The 12,793-nt window shown below is 34.8% G+C and overlaps 1 protein-coding gene across 1 annotated transcript in view; it reads left to right on the plus strand.

Moving 5' to 3' along the window:
- The window catches only part of MAP4K3 (mitogen-activated protein kinase kinase kinase kinase 3), a 213,323-nt gene that overhangs the window by 147,997 nt on the left and 52,533 nt on the right, over positions 1–12,793 (plus strand). Inside the window, 3 exon segments of the mRNA XM_036749371.1 lie at positions 6,096–6,134; positions 6,368–6,421; positions 10,921–10,963. Of these exon segments, the coding sequence (XP_036605266.1) occupies positions 6,096–6,134; positions 6,368–6,421; positions 10,921–10,963 (136 nt within the window).

Raw genomic sequence — 12,793 nt, forward strand, 5'->3', positions numbered from 1 at the left:
GGGAAATGCAAAACTCCCATTTTAAACTAAATATAAATAAGTAACAATTCTTTCCATTTAGTCTTTATCCTATAATATTTTTTTTATTCCATGAGTGAGCTGAAGCATATAACTTGACTTAACCTAATGACTAAAATTTTATTGGGACATTGTAGTTTAAAGACAGGCTAGAAAAAAAACATGTGATGGCAAAATTCCATTTCGTCTAATAATAACTGCCTTGGACAGATTCTACAATATACCAAATTTAAACCATGAAGGAGCATGATAATCAGTTGTTGCTTATATCTCTTTTGCATTCATTGAAAAATGTTGTTCTATTAAACTCTAGAAACTGAGGACCCACAATCGGTATAAATACTACAGATTTTCAATAATACAGTTTTGAAAATCTTTTTAAACCTAATTGGCTCCATTCTTTTAATGGATTCCATTAATTCTCGATATTTTCATTAAGTTCATTACTTAGTGGCTTTTTTAGAGATAATGTGCACATTTTAATTCATACTTATGTTTCGTTTACCCATCAAAGAATTATTAAAATGATTTCTCTTCTGTATATTTAGTCTATTTCAAAATCTAATAAAAATCTCATTTAAGTTACCCTTAAAAGTCTTTTTTAATGTGTCAAATTTGTGTTGTTTGTATGTGTACATTTTTCCATTTCTGTCCTAGAACATTTTCTCTTTTAAAAATGTCTTCTATAAGGGGTATCTTGAAACAAGTTGAAGAGCATTTTATAATCATTTGTGTTACTTTTATTCCTTTAATTTACAGAAGTCAAAATAATGTTAAGTATTTTTTTTTGTTTTGTTTTGTTTTGGTTTTTTTTTCTTGTGCAGCATACAGTACTGGGGGGGAAAACCATGGCTTTAGAAATAAAAGACCTGGGTTTGATTCCCAACTATGAAACTTACTAGCTTTGTCATGCCAAGGGAAGGACCTCTCTGAACTTCTTTTTCTTCCTCAGTAAAATAGGGATTATAATACTTGGACTGTCTACCCCACAGGGCCGGCCTAAGAAAGTGCTTTTCAATCCTTAAACCTCTATATAATTTTTTTTATTCTTATACTTATTCACAAACAAATCAGGTATGTACTTTGATTCATTGTTTTCTAACTTGTATTAAACTTTGGAAAGCAACAAGAAATATTCCATCCAGCCTTTTGAAGGTTTTCTCTAAATGGAATAGTTACTGTTTTCAAGTATATTATGTTTTTCAGATATAAATGTATTTTTAGCCCATTTTTGATGTTCTTCAGTAATTGTTAGAATTTCAGGCTCAAGCTGAATGCCACAGACTACATTTCCCTAGTTGTATAATTTGTCAATTACAAATATTCATCTTTCATGAAAGTGAATCACATTTAAATAGTTAAGATGTTCAAGCAATCTTTAGTTCCTATTAATACACAAAATAATTTAAATTAAAAAAACTTAGTGTTTAGGTTTAATATTATGCATCATTTCCCCCATTTCTGTGTTTTAAAACAGACAGTTGGAAAGTGTCTTCTGAATACTAATGGCTTTATTGGGCTCTAAGTATTAAAAATCCTGCCTTGATTAAAGATCACTTAATTATGTCAGACTTGCCATCTTCCTGATATATAAACATCAATTCTCTGGAACACTAACTTTAATCCTTTTAATCTGCCTGGTTGCTTAATTAACTTTAATTTAAACATAATTTTTATTTAACACCCAAAATTATTCTGTAAAGATATTTCTTAAATTACCGAACATATAAAAATCTACTATATGAAAATTAGATGCAGTTGCTATTTCTAGTTGTTTTTATCTTGTTGGAAGTTAGAAAAGTCATATTTGCTCTCATATATAAAACCCAAGAATTTCTGGGTGTCTTATGGCTTGGTCTAACTTGAGATTGCCCTTTTGAGCAAATCTTAACTTAAACATCAATTGAAGGTGAATAATTTTACAAAATTCTTTAATTCACCTTTTCTGTTTTAATAAATAATTTATAAAGTATAAAAAAAACTTACAGAAGAAGAGAAAAATGCAGTATCAACAAATGACTTCTTGCCTTTAATTAAGAAAGGTGACTTTCCACTGTCTGATTGTGATAATTAAAATTATTTACAATGTAATTTATTTTGACTAGGCAAAAAATGTTAATAATTTTCACAACCTTCCATTTTTTGATTAATTGGATCACTGCTTAAGGAATTGTACTCTATATAACGATTCACTGGCAAGGTAGGTTGGCCAAAAGTTGTTCCTTTTGGCTGTGTTTTGTGTACAGGCATATTCCATACATGTGACATGAGCATGGATGTAGCACTCCTCTATTGTATTTACTTGTGTCTGCTTTGTTCTTGTGACTGGGCAGTGTTTTTAAACTCAGAAGTATTTCCTGTTCTCTCCATAGGTATTCAGGCAGACAGATTTCCACTTGTGGGTTTCTACCTATTCTACACCAGGCAGGAAATACCTAATTAGAACTACAATGTAGTTATTTTTGTTTGTTTTTCCCAGAGAAAACAGAAGTACTCTTAACTTCCTAGAAGTGATGAAACTATTCTTTCCATGCGTATCATCTTTGGCATTTTATCCCTGAAATGTATAGAACTAACTTCCTCTGGTCACTTAAAGTCTTACTAAATTATTCATTTTAAGAGCCAAACTCCACATAAAATGTGTGTGTTTAAGAAAAGAAAAAAAGATAAACTATTAAATCTGATGATTCTCTTAAAAGTCTTTTCTATTATTGGAAACAAAATTAACCTGAAGTCCTCTTAGGTGATTGAGGGGAGTGATGTTATTTTGACACTGGGTTAAGGTAGAGGTACATTTTCCTAGTTTCAAAGGACTGGTACTCTTGGATGCCAATCTCCAGTCATCAGGGCCACAATTTCTCTCCTTACTTACTTAATTTTACTTCTTTTTAATTTGTGAGCCTTGTTTCTCAGGTTCCTGAGAATTAAATGGACCACCCAATTAAGTCTAGACAAAATAAGTACTTTAATGTACTTTGATGCTTTAAGGGGCTATATGTATTTAATTAATTCCATGTTTTCCTTTTTGTCCAAAATCCCAGAATCAGAGCTTTCCAAATAAAATCTTGGGAGGCAAAATATGTCAAAAATAAGTGAAAATTAATAATGTTGTTTGGAAAAGAATCTCAACTATTGCCTGCTTAGTTCTACTATCCTATTATTCCTCATGCTCACAAAATATGGAATATGCCAGCAAATAGTTTATTAGTCTTGACAGTGGATCACTCTCTCACATCATAGGCTTCTTTTCAATCAGGCATTCAGTCACCAGACAGTTATTAAGCACCCACCATGTACCAGGCAGTGTGCTAGTGCTAAGGACACACAGGAAGATAAATCCCTGCTCTCAAGGAGTGAATGGAATCAAGAATTCATGACTTCCACAACCTGGTGAAGAGAAGGCGGCTAAGCCTTAACATTTTAAAAATGACATTTCATAAGATTTCAAATAACTTTATTAATCCCTTTTTTCCTGTTCTCAGAGGACTGGCAACATGAGAGACGATTATATAACTCCTCTCTCCCATCCTCAGTCTTAAGCACTGACAGGAATTCTAAGTATTCTAAGTAAAAATTTAAACCTATATTTTTCATTTCCCTTGTTAATATTTTAAGATTCTAGGATAGAAATCCTCCCTTCTCCCCCACTAATTAGCTCTTGCCTGAAATTCTGTTACATACATAAATAAGAAAGTATGAGTTAATGTCCCCAGAACAAGTTTTTTTTTCTGTTTATAGATGTCAGATTTTCAAAGAGGTAGGTAGGGCTGTGTAGTGAATAAGGTGCTAGATTTGAAATCAGGAAGAGAGGTTCAAATACTACTTCATACACTTCAGTAACTGTGTAAACCTATACACATCATATCACTTAACTTTATATGCATTGGTCAGCTCCCTACATCTTAGTTGAGTTGCTTTGTACATGGAGGAAGGAATTTCCAGACTGGCAATTACCCATCCTGACACTCTGATAGCTTCTTTGCATATTCTTGTATAGATTTCAGTGACCTAATATTTAATGTGGAAAAGTCCTTTAAATGCTCTTTCATGGACACTAACCAAATCCAAAACTCCTTGTACCAGCTGTAATGTTGAATAGCTTCACGAATTAGGAAAATTAGCTCACTTTCAGTTCTTCAGTTTGTTCTCTTACAAAGTAGGAACAACAAAGGCTTGAAATTCAGAGGTTTATCTGTACCACCTACAGCATGTTGCTTTACCTATCGAAAGTGTTAATTAACTGCTACTTTGGTTTGCTCATCTGTAAAACAAAAAGTTAGACTATATCTCAAAAGTCCCTTCGGAGATCCTATTCTTAAACATGGTTCACTGACTTTTTATACTTTATGAATGCTGTCATTAAGCTTCTAATCTTTAACAGTTCTGAGGGAGTACACTAAACATATGAAGCATAAGGTCACTAAAATATATTGCATCTTGGCTTCAACCTGTCTTTCCAGCTTTATTATACATCAGCCTCCACACACTCAAAGTTACAGCAATATTGGCTGCTCTTGTTCTTCCCCTCATATGACACTGCACTCTCCCATCTCCATACCTCTGCAGATTGTCTCCCATGTCTTCAATGCACTCCCTCCTCACCTTCATTTCCTTAACTCCTCCCTTGTTCCTTTCAAAGCTCAGCTAACGCTCCACCTTGTACATCAAAAAAGCCTTCTCTGATTGGCCTGTTTCTCTCCACCAAAAAAATTAACTTTGTATCTGTTTTAAGTATATTTTATATGCTTACATGTATATATGTTGTCTCTTGATAAAATGTAAATTCCTTAAGGCCATAGATTGCTTCATTTCTGTCTCCAGGCCTCAGCATCAGGTCCAGGCCTGCACAACCTTCAGCTCATGGACCACTTACAGCCTGTGGGCTGCATGTGGTATGCCAGAGGATTTCCTCTACATACAAAGGATGTTTTCTTCTACATTTTTAGTGGGCCCTGAAATCTTTTGGTGTGCCACCAGTGGCCCGAGGGACGTGAGCGGGCCACAGGCTGTACAGGCCTAATCTAGTAGGAGTTTATTTAACACTTTAGAGAAAACACATTATGTTTGCCATGATAATCTCTGTCCCTTCAATTTTAGAAAGCGTATTTGGGTTATTATAGAAGAGATGGACTCATTTCACTCTTTCATGAGTCCTTGACCTGTTGTGTTCTGGAACCCTTTGGTTCAAGTGAAACCTATGAGTCTTCTCAGGATAAACTTTTTAAATGCATAAAATAAAATATATAGGATTACAAAGTAAAACTATAATGAACTAAGGTTATAAAAAATTTTTTTAAACAAATTCAAGGACTCTAGGTTAAGAATCCTTGCAATAGAGGATCTTGCAGTGAGAATTAAGTGGTCCTGGGAAGGCTTTACTTTTCCTGTTCCTCTCCTGGCAATAAAAAAATGTTTGAACTGGGCCTAAATGTAGTATCCTTCCATTTGGTCTAATTCAGGCTCATACTCCCCAAAGTGTAAATTTGTTTGCCAGTACACCCCTGGAGAACAGTTTTTACAGGTAAGTAACTTTGTCTTCTGTGAAAGCAAAGTGCTGCTACATTCATGTATTCACATCACATGCATGCATGCTTTTGCAGAGAGGTCCGACATGTTTCATTTTGTAGGATTGTCTGGGAGCATGACTTTTGAAAAATGTTATATTTCTTATTTTGGGAAAGAAAATATTAGTAGGTTAACTCCCTTTTCTCAGTTATCAATCTTGAAAATCCCTGAACATAAACCTGAAATTTTTTTGTCATTCTTAACTGTGATTTTCCATAGTAAATGTCTTCTCTTTAAACTGGTATTTTTTTCATTGAGTATTAAGATCCCTTTATTTTATCTATGATGTTTAAAGTTGCTAGTCAGGAAAAATTACTGGTAATCCATCGCTAAATGTTGTTTCAGTGCTTAGAGAGAATAAATGCATCTAGCTTTTTAAAAGTGTATTCTTGAAATTGTTTAAACATATAAATGATGCTATTTTTGTATATCTCAAATGATAAAAGTCTAAGTTGTTTTATTCTTCTGCTTGTATGTATATACTGAATTTTTTTGTGTTTTGATTTTCAAAGGAGTCTTTTGAAGTCTGTTGAAGAGGAATTACATCAGAGGTAATTTTCATCTGTACTATTTTTTAAAACTCTACACACTTATCCCTCTCCCTAATAATTTCAGTTTGCCTCTGTCCAAAAAATAAAAAGCAACAAAATTGAGGATTTTTCTAATCTAAGGCTAAGTTAGAAAGAGCAAAATTCTTAACAGAAGTAGCTATTCCTGTACATTATAGAATTCTCTTCCAATCAATGAAGTCCTTTCATCCATTTTATTTTTCTAATCTCTTTAGGGGACATGTGGCACATCTGGAAGATGAGGAAGGAGATGATGATGAATCTAAACAGTAAGTCTTTAGAATTTATCTTGTATGCCATTCATAGCAAGAGGAAAAGATTTCATATTGATCATGCATTATATATAATAGCTTAATTTTCTTTCTTTTTTTATTACTGGTACAAAGTATTCCATACTTTTTATTATTTAATATTTTTTAGTTTTCAGCATTAATTTCCACAAGATTTTGAGTTACAAATTTTCTCCTCATTTCTACCCTCCCCCCCACTCCAAGATGGCATATATTCTGATTGCTCCATTCCCCAGTCAACCCTCCCTTCTGTCACCCCATTCTCCCCCAATTCCCCTTTCCCTTACTTTCTTGTAGGGCAAGATAGATTTCTATGTCCCATTGCCAGTATATCTTATTTACCAGTTGCATGCAAAAACAACTTTTTTTTTCTTTTGAGCATCAGCTTTTAAAACTTTGAGTTCCAAATTCTCTCCCCTCTTCTCTTCCCACTCACTCTCCCTAAGAAGACAAGCAATTCAACATAGGCCACACATGTATCACTATGCAAAACACTCCCATTCATAGTCATGTTGTGAAAGACTAACTATATTTTGCTCCCTCCAGTCCTGTCCTCCTTTATTCAATTTTCTCCCTTGACCCTGTCCCTTTTCAAAAGTGTTTGCTTTTGATTACTTCTTCCCCCTATCTGCCCTCCCTTCTATTGTGCCCTCTTTCTTATCCTCTTCCCCCTACTTTCTTGTGGGGTAAGATACCCAATTGAGTGTGTATGTTATTCCCCCCTCAAGTCAAATCCTATGAGAGCAGGATTCACTCATTCCCCCTTACCTGCCCTCTCTTCCCTTCCAATGAACTGCTTTTTATTGCCACTTTTACGTGAGATAATTTACCCCATTCTATCTCTCCCTTTCTCCCTCTCTCAATGTATTCCTCTCTCATTCCTTAATTTGATTTTATTTTTTTAGAAATCATCCCTTCATATTCAATTCACCCTGTGCCCTCTGTCTATATATATATATTCCCTTCAGCTACCCTAATACTGAGGTTTCATGAATTATATATATCATCTTTCCATGTAGGAATGTAAACAAAACAGTTCCACTTTAGTAAGTCCCTTATGATTTCTCCTTCTTGTTTACCTTTTTATGTTTTTCTTGGTTCTTGTCTTTGAAAGTCAAATATTCTATTCAGTTGTGGTCTTTTCATTGAGAAAGCTTGAAACTCCTCTTTTTTATTGAAAGTCCATATTTTGCCTTGGAGCATGATACTCAGTTTTGCTGGGTAGGTGATTCTTGGTTTTAATCCTAGCTCCATTGACCTCCAGAATATCATATTCCAAGCTCTTCGATCCCTTAATGTGGAAGCTGCTAGATCTCGTGTTATCCTGATTGCTTCCACAATACTCAAATTGTTTCTTTCTTGTTGCTTGCTGTATTTTCCTCTTGACTTGGGAATTCTGAAATTTGGCAACAATATTCCTAGAAGTTTTCTTTTTGGGATCTTTTTCAAGAGGTGATCAGTGGATTCTTTCAATTTCTATTTTACCCTCTGGCTCTAGAATATCAGAGCAGTTCTCCTTGATAATTTCTTGAAAGATGATATCTAGGCTCTTTTTTTGATCATGGCTTTCAGGTAGTCCAGTAATTTTTAAATTATTTCTCCTGGATCTATTCTCCAGATCAGTGGTTTTTCCAACGAGATATTTTACATTGTCTTCCACTTTTTCATTCCTTTGGTTCTGTTTTATAATATCTTGATTTCTCAAAGTCACTAGCTTCCACTTGCTCCAGTCTAATTTTTAAGATAGTATTTTCTTCAGTGGTCTTTTGGACCTCCTTTTCTATTTGTCTAATTCTGCCTTGCAAGGCATTCTTCTCCTCATTGGGTTTTTGGAGCTCTTTTGACATTTGGGTTAGTCTATTTTTTTAAGGTGTTATTTTCTTCAGTGTTTTTTTGGGTCTCCTTTAGCAAGTCATTGACTTGTTTTTCATGGTTTTCTCACATCACTCTCATTTCTCTTCCCAATTTTTCCTCTACTTCTTTTACTTGCTTCTCCAAATCCTTTTTGAGCTCTTCCATGACCTGAGACTAATTCATATTTTTCTTGGAGGCTTTTGATGTATGCTCTTTGACTTTGTTGACTTCTTCTCGCTGTATGTTTTGATCTTCTTTGTTACCAAAGAAAGATTCCAAAGTCTGAGTCTGAATCTGAGTCCGTTTTTGCTGCCCAGCCATGTTCCCAGCCAACTACTTGACCCTTGAGTTTTTCGTCAGGGTATGACTGCTTGTATAGTAGAGAGTACTTTATCCCAAGCTTTAGGGGTTGTGCTGCTGTGTTCAGAGCTACTTCTACACAGCAAACTCTGCCACACCAGCACTCCTCCCCCCTCAAGACCCGCCAACCCCGGGCAGCGACCCGGATCCATGCAGGGCTCTGCACTCCTGCTCTGATCTGCCATTTAATTCCTCCCACATGGTGGGCCTGGGGCCAGAAGCAACCGCTGGTGGAGCTCTGGAAGCAGCCCCAAAGCTGCACCACTTTCATGCCCCTGGGGCTAAGATCAATGACACACTCCTTTCACTCTGATCTAGCAGTTTTTCCACTAACCTTCTCTGTTGTCTTTGGTATTTGTGGGTTGAGAAGTCTGGTAAGTGCCGCAGCTCAATGATTCAGGGCCCTACCACCTGTTCTGCCCTGCTCTCAGTCTGGTTGGTCCTGGTGCGGCCCCCACTGGGCTCTTCTCCCCTCCATTTCCAGCTCCATGTGATAGACCCTTCCCAGCGACCATGCAGGCTTTCTTGGGCTGGAGCCCTGCTTCTCTCTGCTTTTTCATGGGTTCTGTAGCTCTAGAATTTGTTCAGAGCCCTTTTTTACAGGTGTTTGAAGGGACCTAGGGGACAGCTTCTAATAGTGTAATTTTCAAAGCAATCAATAGTCTGTACCACTGTTTCTTTCTTTGTCTTTTTCCATAGTTGTTGATTGCCCACATTTAAAAAAAAGTTTTTCATTAAAATCTTCCCATTAATCTCTGCTGCTGATTTAGTAGCCTTATTCTCTTCAGTAAGGTTATCATTAGTTTAAGTTTTGTTGTTGAACATGAGTCAGTTGAACAAACATCTATTAAAGACCTACTTTATGTAGAGAGAGAGAGTGAGAGAAGACAGAACAAACACTTGAAAAACGCAGCTTGGCATTGTCTGTGTCTGCTAGCTGGGTTACCATAGGTAGGCAACTGAACTGCTCAACTTTCTACTTAGCTCTTGTAGCACTATAAGTTATTGGACAAGTTGCCAATGTGCATTGTTATACCAATCTGGTGGGAGTTATGAAATCATTGGTTCAGATGCTACATTGAAGTATTTAAAATAAAGGATGTGTACTTGTGTGTGTGTGTGTGTGTGTGTGAGATAACATATTTAAAATAAGGATAAATACGTACACATATTTGCTCTTATTTATACAGCTTTAATACCTTAAAAGTACACTGAGACTTTCTGGAAACCCTATATTATAAATATATGTGAGGGAATGGGGAAAGTTCCATTTTAGATATGTCAGTACTTCAAGAATCACTTATTTCATTCCTTTGAACATTCCTTCCACTGACAGAGATCATATCATAAACTGTAATCATATCATAAATTATAACTTAGTAGACCCTTTTTAAGAATCTGCTGTGGTCGAAACATTCATCATCCTCCATTCAGCATGGTAATAAGCCTCTCCAAGCTACTAATCTATGCTTGATTCATGAACATCAGACGTAATTCATAGCCAATCCCACATTCACCACCTTTCCACTTTGATAGATCCTTCGAGAACCCTTGAAGAGCCCAGGGCAAGCTTCATGCCATGAGAAGACATTAAAGCAGGGCTTTTGTGGAGATCATTATTGAATTGGATGGGTGATCTATAAGGTCCCTTCTCACTTTAAAATTCCATAGAATTAAATATTTTTTAAAGAAATTAAATACCTATTATGTTTATGGCATGATTTCAGATGATGTTATCAAATAAATCTTTTTAATAAAATAAATTCTGTCATGTAAAAAACATATTCCATATCTCTCAAGTGCTTCAGTTGAGCCCAGATAAAGTTTTTATAAGTTCTTCAGACTTGTCATTACATGCTTAATAGTAATAAGAACTAATGCGAATATTCTCTAAACATCATCTTGCTATGTTTTAATAGCAAATCTTTTTCAAATTTTTGTTTAATTTTTCATGTTGACTAAGTATCCTTCAACAGTTATAAATGGGAAGTAGAGTAATTTTCTTTTCCAGTTTTAATTACAATATAGTATCTAAAAATTATCAAGGCATATCTGCTCTATAGATTTTAAACTGATATTTTCATTCAGTAGTAGATTTGTAAAAATTTTCAGGGTCAGACAAAGTATCCATCACTTATTTCTACTGTGATTTTAAAATGAAAAACTTAGACTATTCCTTTAAGCTTGAAAAAAAATATATCTAGTGATATATCACTCCAAAAACTTCATATGAGAGTTCTAATTTTACAATTTACTATTTTTAGTTCAACTATGAAAGCAAAGGTTCCACCTCCTTTACCACCAAAGGTAAGTTTATTTTCCTTATCAAATTTTGGAGATATCTAAAATAATTCTGTTATATTATTTTCTTTTTAAAATTTAATATTTTATTTTTCCCCAATAATATATGAAAGCAATTTTTAATGTTCTTTAAAAAAAATATTGAGTTCCAAATTGTCTCTCTCCCTCTCCTTCCTACTTGCCCTCATTGAGAAGACAAGTAATTTGGGATAGGTTATACATGTGCAGTCATGTAAAACATATTTTCATGTTAGTCATGTTATGAAAGAAAATAGATTAAAAAAAACAAGTAAAGTAAAAAAATATATATACTTCAATCTGCGTTCAGACTCCATCATTTCTTCTGTGGAGATGGATGGTGATTTTCATCATAAGTCCTTCAGAATTGTCTTGAATCATTGTATTGCTGAGAATAGCTAAGTCATTCACAGTTGATCATTATATTATAGTGCCGTCCTCCTAGTTCTGCTCATTTTAGTTTGCATCAGTTCGTGTAAGTCTTTTTTGAGAGTTTTTCTGAGAGTGTTCTATTCATCATTTCTTATAGCACACTAGTATCACATTGCAGCCATCTACAATAACTTGTTAAGTCATTCTCCAGTTAATGGATATCCTCTCAATTTCCAATTCTTTGCCTCCATTAATATACTATAAATATTTTTGTACGTGTAGGTCCTTTTCCTTTTTATTTTTTTAATCTCTTTGGAATACAGACCTGTTAATGGTATCACTTGGTCAAAGGGCATGCATGGTTTTATAGCCCTTTGGGCACAGTTCCAAGTTGTTCTACATAATGTTCGAATCAGGATAAAACTTCACCGACAGTGCATCAGTATCTCAATTTTCCCACATCCCCTTAAACATTTGTCATTTTCTGTTATATAAGCCAATCTGATAGGTGGTAGCTGAGAGTTGTTTTAATTTGCATATTTCTAATCATGGTGATTTAAAGCATTTTTTCATATGACTATAGATAGCTTTAAATACTTTTATCTGAAAACTGCCTGTTCATATCCTTTGACAGTTTATCATTTGAAGAATGGCTCTTATTTCTATAAATTTTAACTCTCTTCTCTATATATTTGAGAAATGAGGTCTTTATCAGAGAAACTTGCTACAAAATTTTTTTACAAAGTACTATGTACTTTCTTTCATCCTAATTTCCCCATTTATCCTACTCTCTCTCTCTCCTTTCACCCTGTCCATTCTCAAGTGTCTCCAATCTGCCCTCTGTTCTATCAAACACCCCTCCTCACCCATCTCCTTCTCCTCATACTTTCCTGTATGGTAAGATAGATTTCTATATATCCAATTGAGTTTGTGTGTTATTCCCTCTTTGAGCCAATTCTGATATGAGTAAGGTTTAAGCATTCCCTGCCACTTCCTCCATCTTTCCCTACTCTATAAAAACTCTGTTATTGTCAGTTAATTTACTCCATTCCGCCTCTTCCATTTCCCCTTCTCCCAGTGCATTCCTCTTTCTCACCCCTTAATTTTATTTGTTTAGATCATCATCCCATCATACTCAACTCATACCTGTGCCCTCTGTGGATGTATATTTCTTCTAACTGCCCTAAATAAGAGAAAGTCTTTAGGAGTTACAAGTATCATTCTGTTATGTAGGAATGTAAAGAGTTTAACTTCATTAAGACGCTTATGATTTCTCCTTCCTGTTTACCTTTTTATTCTTCTCTTGAATCTAATTTTTGAAAGTCAGATTTCCTATTCAGCTCTGTTCTTTTCATCAAGAATGTTCAGAAGTTTTCTGTTTCATTGAATGCTCATTTTTTTCCCCTGAAGGATTATATTCAGTTTTGCTGGGTAGGTGATTCTTGG

This window comes from Trichosurus vulpecula, chromosome 3 (genome assembly GCF_011100635.1).
Source record: "Trichosurus vulpecula isolate mTriVul1 chromosome 3, mTriVul1.pri, whole genome shotgun sequence".
NCBI classification, from domain to species: Eukaryota; Metazoa; Chordata; class Mammalia; order Diprotodontia; family Phalangeridae; genus Trichosurus; species Trichosurus vulpecula.